The sequence below is a fragment of the Cucumis melo genome, chromosome 1 (assembly GCF_025177605.1).
Source record: "Cucumis melo cultivar AY chromosome 1, USDA_Cmelo_AY_1.0, whole genome shotgun sequence".
Classification (NCBI taxonomy): Eukaryota; Viridiplantae; Streptophyta; class Magnoliopsida; order Cucurbitales; family Cucurbitaceae; genus Cucumis; species Cucumis melo.
In genome coordinates, this window is record NC_066857.1 from 8,044,266 (window position 1) to 8,063,387 (window position 19,122).

General features: G+C 34.2%; 2 protein-coding genes across 4 annotated transcripts; one reads left to right on the forward strand and one right to left on the reverse strand.

Annotated features, from left to right (window-relative positions):
- The first annotated feature begins 567 nt into the window (after positions 1–567).
- Positions 568–4,393, forward strand: LOC103500044 (GDSL esterase/lipase At4g16230-like). Its single transcript, XM_008463229.3, has 4 exons — positions 568–1,051; positions 2,341–2,586; positions 2,692–2,938; positions 4,000–4,393. Exons 1-4 carry the CDS (start codon positions 614–616, stop codon positions 4,230–4,232), a joined length of 1,164 nt encoding a protein of 387 aa, XP_008461451.1. The 5' UTR covers positions 568–613; the 3' UTR covers positions 4,233–4,393.
- Positions 4,394–7,094: 2,701 nt separating this feature from the next.
- On the reverse strand, positions 7,095–14,441 carry LOC103500043 (probable magnesium transporter NIPA6). Of its 3 annotated transcripts, none has more exons than XM_008463228.2 (9): positions 14,086–14,441; positions 13,616–13,672; positions 13,244–13,334; positions 12,916–13,076; positions 12,710–12,837; positions 12,405–12,542; positions 8,886–8,978; positions 8,691–8,808; positions 7,095–7,715 (listed from the first exon to the last, which is right to left on the reverse strand). In XM_008463228.2, the coding sequence occupies exons 1-9, from the start codon at positions 14,228–14,230 to the stop codon at positions 7,585–7,587; spliced, it is 1,062 nt and encodes a 353-aa protein (XP_008461450.1). In that variant the 5' UTR covers positions 14,231–14,441; the 3' UTR covers positions 7,095–7,584. The 3 variants fall into 3 exon arrangements, with proteins under 3 accessions (XP_008461450.1, XP_050946236.1, XP_050946214.1); XM_051090279.1 differs by having other exon boundaries at positions 13,616–13,740; positions 14,086–14,233; XM_051090257.1 differs by lacking the exon at positions 13,244–13,334 and having other exon boundaries at positions 12,916–12,999; positions 14,086–14,436.
- Positions 14,442–19,122: the final 4,681 nt, after the last annotated feature.

Here is a 19,122-nt window from a genome sequence, read left to right on the forward strand (position 1 = left end):
ATTAAGCATGTTACCAAATATATTACGAGCATTATTGACGAGGCATTTCTGGTATCTATGACGGGTCTGTGGACTTTTTCTGTTTTAAAAATTGTTTTATACAGTGTAAATATTTTACCGCTTAGGTATATTTTTGAAAAGACCCATTTTTTAACTTCAATAATATTTCACTAAATATTCTTTTTTAATTCTTTAATTAGCATTAAAAGTTTATTCATTAATTTAAAAGAATCAGAAGAATTATATTGTAATTAATTATGTTTTACTTTTTTTTTCATCAATTTTAAAAGTTCACTTAACAACTATATTAAATCGAAATAACATTTTGAAATTTAGCTATTAAATTAAAATCAAATTCAAGATTTAAAGAAGTATAAATGTAATATTTTGAAATGGTGAGAGACCATGTGAAAAGGAGTAATGGCAAAATTTAAGAGATCAAAGGGTTAATATTTCCATAACTAAAGAAAAAAAAAACTTGAAAACACCAAATAATAAATGTATCATATATATATTTCATTTATATATATATATATATATATAAAAGCAGAAATAGAAAACAAATGTTTTGCTATAAAAGAGCTGCCATGCCCTCCATTTTGTTCAACTTTGTATGTGTTTAACAATGTCAAACATGAATATTCCAAAAAACATATTCCTCCTTTCTTTGAATGTGTTATTCTTTTTCTTCTTCTGTTTGGCATGTTGTGAAGGGAAAAGAAAGAGATATGATGATGGGGGAGATGAAAGAACAATGATAAAAGGGATGTTTGTTTTTGGGAGTTCTCTAGTTGACAATGGAAATAATAATTTCTTAGAGAAGTCAAGAGCTAAGGCTGATTATTTGCCTTATGGAATAGATTTTGGAGTTGGTCCCTCAGGAAGGTTTACAAATGGGAAGAATATTATTGACCTTCTTGGTCGTTATCTGGGCCTTCCTTCTTCCATTCCCCCTTTCTTCGACCCTTCCACCAAGGGGACCAACATTGTTCGTGGCGTCAACTATGCTTCCGGTGGCTCCGGAATTCTGGACGACACTGGCTCTATAGCAGTAAGGACCTTTCTTTCTATTTTTATTATTTTTATTATTATTATTATTATTATTATTATTATTATTATTATTATTATTATTATTATTATTATTATTATTATTATTATTATGGGGAAGATGTTACTTATAGAGTTTGATTGTTTGGATGTCATATGTTTGAAGATATGGGTACGTTTGTTTTTGTTGTTATTAATGTTTTTGTGTTTTCCTTCTAGAAAAATAGAGTGTTGAATCAACATTCTTTAAATGGTTAATTACAAAGTCTAATGAGGATGGAGATGAGGTGAAAGGATATTTTAAAGAGGTGAAATGATATTTTATTTTCCTATATTTAAAAATGTAAAAGAGAAAGAGAAAAAAGAAAAAAAAGATAGAGGAGAGAGAATGACTTAAGACTTAAAATTTAATAAATGGTATTTAAGAAGGTGAATAAATGCTTTTTTTTTTTTTTAATTATAAATACCTAAATGGTAGTTGATGTATGTTTCTCTAAATATTTAGAAAACCACTTTTTTTGCTAATATTCTTTCAAGAACTATCCAAAAAATACCAACATAGCTAAAATTCCCATACAACAAATTACATCAAAGAATTACCAAAAATGCACAAATAAAGCAGGAAATTAAAGAGATGAACACAGTCTTAAATAGGTTAATTTTACGGAAACAAAAACCTAAACTTCCCTATTTTTCTTTTTTAAATAATAAAACTTTATATTCTTTCAAAGTTTTGGTTTGATAATATGCTTTTTCTTTTTATAAAAAAAATCTAATAATTAATTAAGTGCATTACAAGATCTTAAAAAATTTCTTTTAAATGTAAGTCGTAAAATCTAACAATAAAAAATTATATCGCTAATACATTTCTAAATTTTTCTATATTTGTAAATTTGTATTCTCTTATATCTACAAAATAGTTCGAGGCAGCAAAGGTGTCCCTTTCTTCAAAAGTTCAAATATTGTCCTATTTTTCATCAATTTTAGAAAACTCATACTAGAAAGAAAATAAAGTAAAAATTTTGAATAGAAATTGAGATTATTTGGAAGGAGCATATAGCAGTGAAATGATGCTTGAGAGCTAGGTATGGCTTTCTGGTTCAAAATATATGTCATTCTTCTTAATCACTATCACACCCAGAGTTCAAATCTCAATTTTTAGAACTAACTTTTCACCTAAAAAGATATACACAGTTTAGATTTGAAATGTTGGTGAAAGATGAAAACTAATCTCTTGGTATTTGAGATCATGATCATCTTAGTTTTTTTGTTTATTTTTTTCTTTTGTTGTAGGGAAATGTAACAAGTTTGAATAAACAAATAAAAAACTTTGAGGAGGTGACACTACCAGAATTGAGAAGATTGATGGGACGGAGAAACGGTAGAAGAAAGGGTTCACTATTAGAGAATTATTTGTTTGTTGTTGGTTCAGGAGGGAATGATTACTCATTCAACTATTTTCTCACCAACTCTGACCCTCAACTCACTCTCCCCATCTTCACCGCCAATCTTACAGCCACCTTGTCCACCCAACTCAAGGTTTGTTTTTAATTTAATTTTCTATTAACAAAACTATAATTATATATATATATATATATATAGTTTTAATTAAATAAAGTTTTTGATAAAAATGGATGATGACAGAAGTTGTATAGTTTGGGAGCAAGAAAAATGGTGGCCATATCAGTAAACCCATTAGGGTGTAGTCCAATGGTGAGAGCAAATAACAAAGGAGAATGCATTGAGATATTAAACCAAGCAGCTCAATTGTTCAATCTCAATTTGAAGACATTGGTGGATGACATAAAGCCACAAATCCCACTCTCCAACATTGTCTTTCTTAATTCATACAACATTATTAATGACATCATCTCTCAACCTGCTTCTCAAGGTACCGTACACTATGTCACTATATATAATCAATTGTGTTTGTTAATAGAGAGACAAGTAACGTATGGGGCTATGCCTACTATCATTTATGGAGCTGCCTCTGCCTGAATTTATTATTTTTAGGATATGGTTCCCTAATATTTAAGTCCATATCTTCAACCTATAACTTTTTTTTAAGTATAAACTGTTATAGAAAACTGAACTAGTTTGTTTTTTCAACTTATATTCATATTAGCTTAGTTAAGCTTTTATTCGATTCAAGTAAGTTGGCAATAATTTCTTAATCTTTAAAGTTCGTCTCTTAAGTTTTATTGTAGTTGAATATTTTTTAAAGTTTGTTTTAAACAAAAATCGAGAAGAGATTTTTTTTTTTTTACAATATGTGGAGTACGATAATCAAATTTCTGAATTTGAGGTTGATAATACGATCGCTATTTCAGTTGAGTTTTTCTCATTATAACAAAAGAAAAAAATATATACTGTTGTCGATAAAAAATTATTATCGAAAAAGTTTCCTTCTAGATTCATATTTAATATGCTATTTTAATTTAGTATATAGCAAATTAAATTTTTTTGTACTTTTAAGTGTTATCTTTGTCTTTTTTTTTTTAATTTATTTAAATTTGCATTGTTTTTCTTTAATAAATGTTTGATCTTCTAATCATTTACAAAATATATGTTTGTTGTAAGATATGTTTTCTACTATCTAAAACCACTTTTCAAATAAGTCCCAACATAAGCATTGAAAAGTACCCCATTATGATAATTGATAAATGTTTGTTTTTGGCTTTAATCACTTGCTGACATATTCTTTTATTGACTATTCTTTAAACACTTTCATTAACCTATTATTAGACGAATAAAATTTTAAAATTTGGATGAAAACATCTCTTTCAAAACATTTGGAAACATACCTTCGACAACAATCAATTTGAACATAGATCAACTAATAAAAACTTTCACTATCAAATTTGAGATTTGAGATTCGTCTCCCACCCTACATTATTGAAAAAAAAAATAGAATCAATGAACTGAACTAGCAGATGATGAGTGTTTTTTCAGGTTTTATAGAGGCAGCTATGCCATGTTGTGAGGTGCCATCTCTAAGTGAAGGTGGAAATGGAATATTGTGCAAAAAAGGAGGAAAAACTTGCCCTAACAGAACCAACCATGTCTTCTTTGATGGGTTACATCCAACAGAAGCTGTCAATGTCATTATAGCATCCAAAGCTTATGCTTCTCAACTTCAAACTGAAGTTTATCCAACTAACGTTCTTCACCTTGCGAATTTATAGGCAACTTTCATCTCTCTTAGTTTTACCTTTGTAATCTACTAGTAAGTAGTAACATTATCACTTTGTGTATCTTTCACAACCTTTCATCATGCTGTTCAAATTTGGAACATTTTGTTTAAAATCTCTCAAATCACAACCTTTCGTTATGCTGTTCAAATTTGGAACATTTTGTTAAAATCTCTCAAATAAAAAAGGTGTAACGCCCCAACAAATTTGATTTTTTTTCATTTATTATTAATGTTAAGTGTGGTTATGGAAAATTCGAATTTTGAGGAACTTTATCATTTTGATTTGTGATTAATCAAGGTTTAGAGGCATATTATCTTGATTTGGATAATTAAATTGGTAAGGTTGTTGTGAGGATAAAATAATTGAGTTAAGCTAAGGTGACATCTGAGTTGGAAAAGAATAGATTTATTTTTTGAGAGAATGTTGTAATTGGATGATTTTATTGAAAAATTAAGATATTGGGAGTCTTGGTTGGAGAGAGAGAAAGTTTGTTTGGATTTAATGGAAGGGAAAGATAAAGGGTTTTTTTTTTTATAAATGAGCCTTGGGACCCGTGCACTAGAAAATCAAAAAAAAAAAGAGAAAGAGAGAAAAAGGAAAAGGAAGAAACCCTAGTCGCCACTCGCCGCCGCCGCCTTCCGCCAGACGCCGAGCGCCACATTCCGCCAGAAACCGCTGTCGGTTGTCACGGCCGTTTGGCCGAGCAGTTCAGCCAAGTCGCGCCGTCGCTCCGCCCGATCCAACTCGCGTTGCAGCCGCCCGAGTGCGGAAGCCGCACGACGTGTTCCGCCTGCACACCGTCGCCGAAGCCGACTCGACCCGCATCTCCTTTCGCGACCCGTAGCCGAACCGTTCGCAGTCGCCAACCGTCGCGTGAAGCTTCGTCGCGCCGTGTCGCCGAGCAGCAGCGGCCGTCGATCGTCAACCGCACGCCTCCAGCCGTCGAAAGCCCGAGCCCGCGTTTCGATCGTCGCCCAAACCCGAAGCTGACCCGCGTCCGCTCGCTCGCCCGCGCACCACTCCACGCCCGCGCGCCCGCCCCGAGCCTGCTAGTCGAGCCCGCGCGCCCAACCTGCGCCGTGAGCCGCGCCGTGTCCGAGCCGATCCCAGCCTTCAAGTCGAGCCGGTTCTTGCTCCTCTAGCCGAGCTGACCCATCTGCCCTTGAGCCGCCAGTCTGCTCCGGTTCCTTTCCACCTACTTTGGTGAGTCAAAAGTGTTTCTCACACCCAGCCAAGATTTGAAACTTTAATCTAAATAATTTTATTTGGACTAAATTAAATTATCGCTTAAGGAACGTCTTGGACCGAGTGACCTTGGAGTGTCGGATAAATTCAGTAGGGGCTCAAGCGTTGCAACCTCAACCGTGGGTAAGTCGCCTCAAGTAAGTCTTGGACCAAATTTTCCCTTGAGGGTAAATTACTAAATTGTGAACTTTTGACCCTTTAGGACTTGTGCCGCTTGGGGAAGCGTGTTGTTACTGTTAGGCCGAGCAAATCTCCAGGTAAGAGATTTCTACTACTAGCTCTGTGGTTAGAACCATGAGACCGCTTGCACCTCCAGTTATGCATGTTAAGGACTAGACTGTATAACACATGTAATTAATGAGAGCATGATGTGATTGATGATGTGGTTACATGATGGCATGATATTGTGATGACGTGATTTGTTATGACTGTATGTTGGTTATTGAGGTGAGATGTGAGATGATGATTAGACTGTTATGATTACATGATGATGTTATGTGTATGTATGCTATGGTTAGGGTGTATGTTAGCTCCTTATTAGAGTCGTACCCACATGGATGTCCTTCGGGATCACCACCTTTATGACACAGACATGATGGAGAGACCCGACGGGGTCGCTCCCACTTATGACTGCGTAGTCTGACGGGATTACCAGTCTGACATTGACATTGACACAGACATGACGTGAGTGATCCGACGGGACCGCTCACAGCCCGAGCGACTTAGGTATTCCCTTGGGAATTACCAAGGGCCAGCTTGTCCCTACGGGGGCGCGTGTTGCACGTGTTCGGGGACGTGCCAGTTATGGGGTACCAATTTCAAGACTCTAATAGGAGGTTAACAGGCACCTAGTGGGACTAGTAGTGGGTCCTTTACTGAGTATTTTATACTCACTCTTTCCATGACATGTTTTCAGGTAGAGGCCGAGGTAGGGGCAAGGGCAAGCTGGCGAGCGACCAGAAGTGACCGTGGCGAGTTTTATTTTCTACCTTATTTACTATTTCATTTCTTTAAAAGTAGATAGGGCCCGAGTAAGATCTTAACAATTTTTTTTTACATTTTGCATATTACCCTGATTTGGTTTTATAAATAAAGTTATGAGGTTTTGTTCGTTTTAACTAAACTTTATGACTTAAATCATGTTGTTTACATTTAGTAATGACTTCGACTCAGAATAAAGAGTTGGGTCGTTACAAAAGGTATATGTTAGCGGTGGGAAACCAAAACTTTCAACAAAGAAATGCATCAAGATCACGTTTACCAATTCTTAATGAAAATTGATGACATCATAATAGAATTTCATTGGTAACGGATCCCAATCGCAGTTGTAATTGAATTACTTTTGATCATTTACTTAGAATTACAAATTAGTCACATTTACCTTACCATTACCATCACCATTGTTTTAGTCCCTAATGGTAACAATAGTGATAAAAATAATTGCAAATGTGACATATTCATAATTTTAATATTGTTACAATAACAATATCTATCATGTAACATTAACGGTAACGAGTTCTAAGTTATTTCCAAGCACAACCAAATCAAACATCATCTACTCATCAATAATCAAATTGGGTGTCTTATGTAATAGATTACAGAAACATGTAAACAAATCATCAGTGATTTATTACGTTCTATTCAGGGCAAACTTGGCCGAAAAGTCAGCTTTACCAACAAAATATCTCATATTACCTTGGCTAAGGGAACGAGTGGAAAAAAGAATACACACAAAGCAGATTACATTTTGCATCCACAAGCTCTGTTCTACTTTACAAAATAATGTTACGAGAGGGAGGTGTGAGGCCTAAAGGTGAAAAAGAAAGGGGAATGAAGCTGTGTTTCAATTCCAGCTACCTATTTAGAAACAAAATGAATTGTTACAAAGAACATACTACGTCACACAAGCCCTACCCGTCCTTCAATCTCAAGCGGCTAAGCGGAGAAAGAAAACAACTCCGTGGTCACCGCTCTACTAAATAACTCATTAATAATGTGAGAAAATTAACTATATATCCAGATTTCTCCCAAAATTTGGTTGCATCTGTTTGGTGTGCAGTGGAGATGCAGTAGTAGGTGCATAAATTACCTTTCACTTTCATGTGAAATGGTCTTGTTTGAGGATTGCATCAAAATCTGGCAATAGTATTTCTTCAGATTTCCGTTTCCAGGTGTCGCCATTTGCGGGGAAATACCAAGACACTTGAGGAGAGACAGACATGTACATCTCTGTATCAAAATTGACAAGAAGAAATATGTAGACTTTTTTTTTTTGGTTTTTGCATTTGAGATATACAAATAATTGCTGAAACAAAAAGCAGTTGGTCATGAGTCTAACTACATAAGCTTGATTTATTTTGGTTGAAATATTTTGGTACTTGGAACAGCCAATTTAATGTTTTGGTTCCAAAACTTTCTAAACATTGTATATGTGAACAACTTAAATACTTTTGAAAGCCCAAAAACCTAACTTTCTACATGAATGGCTTAACTGCTTGTTCATATAGATTATTGATCATGTAAATTGACAAAAGACGTGCTTATACTAGTTTCAGTTAAATAAATTATTTTTAAAAAAATTGATGGTATGGATTTAAATGATTTTTTATGAGTTTAAAGACAAACAGATTATTTAAAAGTTGATACTAAAATGGAAAAAACATAAAAGTTCAAGCCTCAAGAACTAACATTACCTGGGCCTAAAGAAAGGGAATTTCAGTGTTTTTTGTGCAAAAGCTAAAATATCAACAATTTTGTAAGGTGACGTACAACAAAATGACAATATGACTAATGCTCGCAACAATAGAGAATAATGAATCAGCCAACCAAAAACTATTCAACATATGTTAGCAAGTGAGCATTGTCTATCGCGTTTTAATAAAGGTATGATACCCACACAAGTGTCTAATATCAATTCAAATTGCTTAACCACTGTTCAAAATATATCTATCGTATAACAAGTTTCCAACCCATGGCCAATACACGTGTTGAACATTCATACTTAATCCAAACTAAAGTGTCCTTCATTCGTTGATTGTTACCTATCTTCTAGAATTCAAATTTTGCTAGAATGATAGAACATGTGTTGGTGTATTGTTTAGGCAAATAAAAATTAATATAATAGCAGAAAATCAACAGACAATTAATGATCTTTCACTACACATTCAGTCAGCTTTGAAACTTTCCAGTTAAATAGTCAAATACCTGAAACAGAAGCAGAATCAGGTGATCTTGTATCATGCAAGACCACGGTCCCAGAAAGTATGGTTACAAATCCACAGAGTTCTGATGCAATGCTGCTAGCACTCTGGCCAGACCAATCCTAATCATACAACAAGTATTATAAATCAGACTCTCTGAAACACCAAACAAATTTTGTTTAAATTCTAGCAAAAATACCTTGAACATTATGACACTGGCAAAGATCGTGAAAGATGTGAACATTGCATAATGAATTGGCGAAACAACAGCAGTGTCAAATGTGTCCAAAGCCTGGGTCATCCAATTTACATTGTTCAAAATTAGCAATACCTTAAGATTAAGAGACTGGAAGAAGTATTTACACCAAAACAATTAGGGACTTTCAGCAAGTTTTGGGTGTAACATGGAACCAGGGATGTCAAAATCAGTATATTCTTCAATAATCAACTTCCCAATCCCCATTTTTAAAGAGAATGTATCGATTCTCATCAAGTCTTATCTAACTAAAATGAGAAATAACGTCATTTGCCAACTTTTTCTAAAAGGATGGTCTGGTGTGGTCCTTAGCACTTAATAACTTTTCTCTTGCATTATCAACCTCTTTGAAAGTTTTGAGTTCTATAAGGAGGCGTTTGGGGAAAAGTGTGAAATTGTGAAGTATGAGAACTTGTGAAGTCCTAGGGCCCACAGTACCTAATAAAGCATAAAATGATGTTTTAACAATGAGTGTAGTCATAACTCCAACTCTTTCAACCAAACACCCTCTTAAGCGTCCTACACCCTTAATAGTCACATTTTTGTAAGTTATAAAATGGGGATACTACCAATCTTTACATTTTGCAAACTACGGAGTAGGTTGCATCGTCGTAGTACTGAAGGGTTTCCAGAAGAATTAAATGAACATTCATGAGAGAAGTATATAGTAAATATCCCTTTCTCATCAATGTTTCCTTAAATTTCCTTTACAGGCTTGAGAGTATCCAAGTAATTATACTTTTCAAAGCCCTCAAAGAATAGAAAATTACAATGAGAAAACACCTTTTAATGAGACAAAATGAAAGAATACAAGGACATACAAATAAACCAAGCTCACAAAAACTCACTAAAGAAAGGGTTTCCAACCAAGGACTTCGGGAAATTGAAAGCCCACTAACTAAATTGGAATGAAACTTAAAGTACACGGACCAAAATGACATTTCAACCTAAGATTAAGAGGATATAAAAACTACATCGTTCAACTTGAAAATGAAGTTGCAATAATGAAGTAGATTCTATTACATCAAACATTATAATACCATGATAGCAAGGCCATAGACTAATCAGGGCGTCCAACAGATTGGATATTAAAATTCAAGAAAGATGCTACAATTCTGGTCATTGCAATGGTAACAGTATCAATGATCATTTATCAGACCTTGGTATGGTTCCTTACTAATGTGTTCTTGTGAAGGAAAAGAGATTAACTCTATCCAATAAGAGGAACTACACGGGGCTAGAGTATCCATGAGTTTTGTGGTTTTTGGTAGTATTACTCAGATGAAACAAATACAACTAGCATGGTGGAAGATATGAACTTCTGACCTGAGATCAGAAGTAGTTGCCTAATCGCCGATGATAGGCTATGTACTCATGTGCTCATGTTGGCTGGTATTTGTTTCCTTGAAGCTTAAACATAATATGTGTTGAAGCCTAGGGACTCATGAAAGATTGATAACTAGCCTTGTATGATTGACTAATCTGGATTCAAGCTCCCACTACAGAAATGTTATTAATTATAGACCCTAGAAATAATTTGGAATTACATTCAGTATTCAAGACTCATGAGACCTTTTTTAAAACAAAAACAAGAAACATATATGAAATGAAAGTTCAAGAAAATAAACTCCCACAAGGAATGAAAGAAACAAGGAACAAAACCAGAAAAGAATTCCTGAAAAAACAAGAAACCATAAAACAATGAAAACCAAAGTGCCCAAAGGAGAAACAGACACAAATCCTGAAAGCAAAACCATGTTAGTGAAGGTCCCACGAAAACTAGACCAAATAAGAGTATTCAAGAATGAAAAAAACACACAACTAGAAAAATGAAGTGATTGTTAGGATACCACCTAACAAGAGTACTCAAGAACACAAAGAACATTAAAAGATATAGTTATACTTATATTGCACTATCAAAGAAGAAACTACAAAATACGTCAACACATTCTAGAGGGCTAAGAATCCTCTCTCAAATTCCCAACTATGGAAATCCCATAAAATTCTTCACCCCTTCCTCTCAACCCACTCTTTCTACTTATAGCTAAAACCCTAACCAACTTACTAGCTATTTACTAATGTGCCACTTCTAATAACCATACTAATATTCTCCTAATAATTCTAATATTTCCCTAACTAGGGACCTTGCAATTATCTGCAAGAATATTTGTGACAAGGATTGAACTCTGAACAAAAAGTTCGGGGTTTGACTAGAACACATCGGTATATTGTTTTTTTTTATCTAAAGAGGAGTTCGTTCATGTGCATGGAGCATATCACCAAGTAGAGTTGTACTTTATATAAACCAAGCGTACTTAACCAGCTTTTTGATGGAGAAAAAGAAAGAATACAAAAGGAGGGAGCATATAAGAGAATAAGAGGTACAGCCAGTAACAAGAGACCCCTAGAAAGTAACCTTGTAATAAGGACCTAGTTTCAAAAGAACAAAGCATAAAAGGATAGTTACAAGATTCCTTGAAGACTGAGTATTAAATCTAATGCAAGTTGAAGCCTCTCCAAAGAAGTATCAGTTCTCCTGTTTTATCTCAAGCCAAATACTCCACAAATGGCAAAGAAAATAGAGTACCAAAGGACGTGGCCCTTATCACAAAAGGGTGGATGGGAATTATCTCATCCATCATAAACCAACAAGCTTCTTCTGAGGCAACTGAATGTCAAAGGACTCCAAAAACAATCTCGGATCAAACTAGTAAAATCAGAAACCATGCAGGATGTGCCAGGCACACATGAGCTGATAGGCTTTGAGGCATGATGCATAATTCAAATCAAAACACTCTGCTCAAGCATGTGTAGGGTCAGTTCATGTGCTTTTAAAATATGACTCTGACCAGTTGATAAAGAAAGAAGATGAACACTAGGCTCAAATGATCACGTGAAAATTACATGGTTTCTCGAAGCATGGGTATTTGGTCTGGGTACACAATCAGCTGAGATAACCAAATGGATAAGCATGGCTCATTAAATATATGCACCTTATTCATATATACAAGTGATATATACAATTGGACAAGATCAAGTAATTTGACATTTTGGTAAGCACATTCATGCATAGGAAGCTGCGAACTGTGAAGAAACCACAAAAGGTATCCTTTTTCATGGTTTGCGGTCACAGATCTTTTGGTTAAAAATGTATCCTTTCCTATTGGGTTGTAGAGGACTAAAGGCCAGTTATGATTAAAAGAGATTGAAAATTACAAATAAGCTTTTGAACTATAGCCATGGCATGAGAAAAATAATAATAATAATAATAATTATTATACAATAATAATAGATAAACAACCCAATAACAATCGTCATAGAACTAAATATTCGTTATAGGAGAGCTGAGAAAAAGAAAAAAAGTGTATCCTGCCCCAAACGAGCAAGAAAAGCTCTATATTCAATATTCATCAACATCATTATTATCCCAAAAAGATTTGAACAAAATCGAAGTACTTATACCTTATTTAAATAATTCAACTGAATAATTATGCATGAGATTGCAACCATTAAAAAGACCCATGTTTGGAAGTGAGCAACTTGACTCCAACCCTCCATTGTGAGTTTTATTGCAATGCCAATAGCTTTGATACTCATTACCTGCGAGCCATGCAGAAAGTTGATCTCTAACATAGAACTCCTTCGAAGTATAAATGATATCACTACAAGTTTCACTAAACTGAATAGAACAAAATCCTACGTGGAGAAAATTTCTCAATCAGAATTATTAGTCAGATTCAGTATGTAAAAGGCTAATGGAGACTGACCGTCAAGGATCCAATTATGGAACATATCCCAACGTAAATGAGTATGTTTGTCTGTCCATAGCGGGGTTCGCAATACAACACCAGGAACAACACAATAGCTATTACTGAGGCTGTATAGAGAAGGAAAGCTGAACCAAACACAGCAGAAGGATTAAAAGGAAGCTCCACATAGTAAGACACGCAATAAGATATGTTCAATAGTTTACTTGGTTGAATTGCTAGTTCCCATATCTCATCCACTGAACTCGGAGTACGTTCACCAGGTGCATGGAGCACGATCATTGTAGACCCTACAACACATAAAATACACCCCAATACACCCATTTTCTGCAATTTTTCCTTCAAGAAAAAATGTGCAAGTACAGCACTGCCAACACGATAAACACAGAGGAAAATCATTTCGCTAAAGCCCATTTTGACATGGAAGCCTAAATTAAGGGTAATTAGATACAAGAAGACACTGGAAGACCAGAAATTCAAATGAACCAAAGCTAAATCAACATCTCATTGAACCTACTTTGAGTAAGAATTTACCTAACAATTATACTTATTGCTCCAAGTGGCGTCACGAGAATGGCGGGAGCATAAATATAAGCCACAAAGTTGGAAAATTCCCCAACAATCACTACAAATTGTACACAGGTCAAAGTAATCAATCAATTTGCATACCTTAGAAACTCCATGAGCACACCCAAAGGTGCTCTAAAAAGAGATACTATTTAATCCTAGGTTTAAGCCTTAAAAACTTAATTAACTTAAAACCATTATCATCTTTCGAGGTTGTCCTTGAGGTGGACGAAGTCTCTTGGAGACTAATGGAGTTTACCATGAGTCCCAAAACACCAACAACTAAACAAATAAGAACGAAGAAACTGGAAGTTCACACAATTTGAATTCAAAACTCACTGGTAATCATGCCGATCCACCAAAGGGGCTCTAATAGATACCCATATCCTCCAGAACCTAAAATTCGTTAACCAGACAAATTCCATCAGCATAAACCCAAAGCGGAACACTGTGAACAGTGCAGCCTGCCAATTAGTAACAAAAAGAAGAAACGACAATCTAAAACCATCAATTATAACCATTTGCAAGATAAACAAGACATATCGTTCACCAACTGAATAACTGAAAATAATCACAAAATAGGAAAAGAAGAAAAACAACAATCAAATCATCCAAATGTCAAAACCCAGAAACAGAAACTTCTCCAACGATATCAAACAAACAAAAATCGACCAAACCAAGAATAATAACCCCATCCAGACCACAGCTGAAATCAAAGACAAAAAATTGAAGGAACCCCAGATCAAAATATGACCCAAAAATTGGAGGCTCGAATTAAAATAGAAGAAGTAAAATCTAGAGAAACTCACTCGCTCGTGAACCGGAAGCACCAGCCCGACGAAGACCCAACTTCTTAATGATGAAGCTGGAGCCAATAAAGGCGCTGGACAACATAGCAAGAAGGAAACCTTTCAGGTTATCATTGGGGGAGATTGAAGGCTCATAGGTGGTCATGGATTGCTGCAGATTTTCATCTAATTCCAAATTTTGCAGGCGAAAGAAGAGAGAAGAAAAAATAGAGTGTGAACAGGCAGCTACTCCTTCGAGGCAAAGGACTTTTGTATTTGAGAAATGTACACGTTTTTCTCGTAAGTCAGTCTAACAGCGAATTCCCACATTATTTTTTCCCTTTACTTCTCTTTCAACCATGAACATTGAAGCCATTTGTTAGGCCACGCAGTTCATTTCATTTTTTGGATCCTATTTTGGCTTTATGGCCCTTCTAGTTTGGCTTTAATCCACTTTTTTAACTTTGTTTTTTTTTCCTACGACGTTAGGGGTAGGGCATATTAACAACAATTTTAATCTAGGAAGCAATTCAAATACTAGTGCGGATACGATAGAATACATACCTCAATTTCTAAAAAATTAGGATACCTATATGTTTGAAGATACGTTTTTTTAACGGAAAAATACTAGATGTAATTCAATAAATCCACGAAAAATCATAAAATGACAAATTAATGACGATGGTAGGAAATAATACGAATACTAAAGTACAATAAAAAAACATAAGAAAATTATGGAAGTACAATAATAAAGAGACACAAGTTGATTAGAGAAGAGGAAGAATATTAGTGGAAAACTACGGAGAAAAACAAAAAACTTTTCCGTCAAATTGTTGAAGATATTCAAGAGGGTTATGTTTTAAAAGATTTTGTGGGAACGTAAATGCAACTGTGAGACCCGTGTCTGAAATGGAAGGGTCAATTGGGAATAAGAATTTTTTAAGAAAGAAGTTTTGGGAAGAAAGTGCTTTTTAGGATTTAGGCGTTTTGATGGTTGGCGTTGAATTAAGGTGACGTAAGGTGAAGGAGAATGCGTGCAAGACTAAGAAGGCGGTTTAAGCTTCAACGCGAGATGAAGTCAGGTGTTGAGAGTTAGGAATTTTCAGGAAAATTTTCTAATCATGCTTAATTAGTGGGCTAAGTGTCAAGGTTAAGGTTAAGCATGCCTAAAATAAATACTGAGCTGACATATGTAGCACTACAAGAAGGAGCTGACGGTTTAAGGAAACTTAAAGGATGACTAATCCAATTTGAGATTAGTATAAATAGGGGAAGAGGTCAGAAGAGAAAGTGATTACTTTGAGATTTTGATAAGAGAAGTATTAAGTATTGTCCTATTGAGAAGTCACTAAGCGAAAAAAAGACTTGTGGGGGACTAGGCGTTTTAAAGAAGGGAATTAGTTGACTGATTTTTCCAAAGTATTTCAAGATTTTAAAGCTTTCTTCTAAATTCCTTGTTGATTTGTAATGTTGATTAATGTTTATAAAAGGAATGATTTCGAAAGAAAGATTTGTCTTGATTTTATGTCTAATGATTGTATGTTATGTTGAATAAACCATTAGTCTTATTCCCACTACGAGAAGTATGTGTAACACCCCAAAAATTTAGATAATTTTGGAGTCAGTTATCTTAATTTTGTTTATCTAGATTTAATTTATTGGGCGTTATTTTGAATCCAATTAATGAGAATTATTTGAGTTATGTGAGAATTGAAATTAATTAAATATTTCTTGAATGAATATTTAATTAATTAAAGGTTTTGGCATGTGGAGTTTGTTGAGTTTTATTAAATGGTAGGTTAAGAGGATTAAGTAAAGTTGTGGATTTTTAGTGTTGTTGAAGTTGAATTTAATTAAATAATTATGGACGTTATTTAATTAAATCGTAGGGTGGAAAGTTTGTTAGAGATTTGATAATTATATGTATACGTGGAAATATATATATAATTATTATGTTAAAGGAAAAGATAATTATATTTATTGAAATATAATTATTTAAGGAAAAGATAGTTGTATTTTGGAGAAAGATAAATAATAATTAATTATTGTGGAAGATAATTAATTATTTTTGGAGAAGATAAATAATAATTAATTATTGTGGAAGATAATTAATTATTTTGGAAGAAAGGTAAATAATAATTAATTATTGTGGATGATAATTAATTATTCTGTAGAAAGATAAATATTGTTTATGTAGTGAAGTTGTTATGGTTGAGTTAAGATAATTCAGGTTGGAAGTTGATTTATTGGAAAAGATTTGATTGATTAAATTAATTGAGGACTTAAGTTAATTTGAGATTTTGGAGGGAAAAGTTAGTTTTGGTGGAATTGTAATTAATTGAGTATATATATATGGATATATATATTTAATTAATAATTTGAAAAAATGTAGTTAATTATATTATGGAATATAATTATATTTATTTGGAAAAGAAAATAATTCATGAAGAGAGAGATGATTGATTTTGATTGGACGAAAAAGATATATATTTATAAGAGAGAATAATGGTTTAAATAAATATATATTTATTGTAGATTTTGGTGAGAGAAAAATAATAATAATAAAGAAGTATTATTATTATTATTAATGGTTATAAATGCCTAAGATTAAGGCATTTATTTAGGAAAGATAATAGGAATAAAGATATATGTATATTTTTTTTGGTATTATATATATATATATATCCTAAAAGGAAAAGGAAAAGGAAATAATAATAATAATAATTATTGTTATTATTTGGGTCTATAAATAGCATTGGAATGCTTAAGATGGAAATAAATGAAAAAGAAAAAGGTTCTTTATCTTCTTCTCTAAGATAACCCTCTGCTGTCGCCGCCTCAGTTGAAGTTAAGATTGGTCTCTTTGGAGGCTTGAGGATTTAAAGTGATGAATTTTTCATCAAGGATAAGAGGATTTTCCAACCTCCATCTGAGTAACCTTGGTAAGCCAATAAAATTAAATTAATATTTTATTAATTTAATTTTGGATCTATTTGGGTTTTCTGTAAAAGGTTCAATTGGCTAAACTTTTTAAGATCTAAATCTTGGATTTTTCCCAATCAAGGTTGAATTGGTTTCAACCCCAATTTTTAGAAAGTTAATTAATTTGGGAGGATTTTTGGATGTTAGCCAATTGCTAATTTCATTAATTAAGATACTAAGTGTTCCTTTTATGATTAGGATCAAGTTAATTGGAGAATTTTACTGTCAACTAGGGAGTACCTTTGTTTGGCTAAAATCTCCAGGTAAGAGATTCTCCTACTAGACCTTCGAACTGAATTTAAGAGACCGCATGTAATTATGATTATGCATTGATGGTAGCTAAAATGCATAACTTGATGCTACTGATAATGACTGTCATTGTATTGATGTTGATGATGATGACTGAGATTATTTTGTTGATGATTGATGATGGTGACTGATGTTATGTTAATGACTGATAGATTGATGTTGATGATTGTTAATGCATGATATATTAATCACATGATTAAGGACGTTAAGATTAATACTCATGCCATGTTATGATGTTATGTTATGCTACATGCTATGGATAGGGTGTTCTGTTAACTTTGTCTATTAGAGTCGTACCTGCATGGGTGTCCTTCGGGATCACCACCTATTTAGGACTGTGTGGTTCGACGGGACGCCAGTCTAGCATGGATATAGATATGATTCGAGTGATTCGACGGGGTCCTCGCATCCCGATTGTCTTAGTGTTACCTCCGGGTTCACTACAGACCAGCATGTCCTAGGTGCTCCCTCGGGACACCGAAGACCAGATTTTCGTTCCTACGGGAGCGCATGTTGCACGTGTTCGGGAACGTGCCAGAGATTGGGTACCATTTTCAGGACTCTAATGGGAAGTTAACAGACACCTAGCGGGACTAGTAGTAGGTCCCTTACTGAGTATATGTTTATACTCATTCTTTCTATGTTTAATATTCAGGCGAAGGTAAAGGTAGAGGAAAGCTGGTGAGCGACAGAGAAGGATCCGTGACATGCCATATGGGGACTCAGTTTTGCTTCCGCGTTTATGTTTCAGTGTTTTAATATTTCGTTTTTAATGAAAATTTATTCTTCCCTCGTTTCAAAAAGTGTCTCTTGTCATTGTTTCCTTTTTAGTAACGACCTCAGCTTAGTATAAAGAGTTGGGTCGTTACAGTATGGGTCTACCGACGCAGAGATGCGCAGGCAAAAGTTAGAGTTGCATTGGGAAAGGCTACGCCGACTCAGAAAAGGACGTTGGCAAAGGTGTCGTGAGTGATGCGTTGTGAAAGGCAGTCCTGATGTGCAAACGGGACGACATCGACAAAGAGTTACTGCTGATGCATGGTTCACCGACATGGTCAACACATCGACAGTAGAGACTGCCTATGTTTGGTAATGGTGTCACAAATAGGGTACTACCGACCTCGTCAAGTACGTCGACGTACATGAATCACTAACGCGACGTCGGTAGACTTCTGACAACACTGCGTCGGTAGAACTACCATTCTTTTAATTTTTTATTATTTAATTTTATATATATATATTTTGCTATCGGAATTGAATTCGATTTAAATTCATTCAAATACTAAAAATAATTAACATAAATTTAATAAAATGCCGATGAAATTTATTCAAATATACAAAAAGTACACATTCGTAGTTCAGAAATTACATGGATAATGAAAACTAAAAACAGAAAACTAAACACATACTTTAAGCATCGGTCAGAAAGTTCCCCATGCCTTTGAACCTACAATGATACGAAATTAAATTTAAATTTATATCACCAATACTAAGAAATTAAAGAACGTAAAAGTTGAAAATTACGTACCTCAATGAAATCAAGGTCCTCTCGAAGTTCGAGAGAGTTCTTCAATCATTTTTCTCATTTCTTCCATCTACCGAGTCTGTGCTTCCATATTCCAAGTATGTGCTTCTATCATACAAGCACTTTCTTTGTGCTTCTGGTTATTCTCTTCTTCTACTACCTCAAGACGTGCTTTTAGCTCATTAACCTCCCTGGCGTGCGCCAACTCTCACTCGACAGAAGTAGCTAGATTAAGAACTACT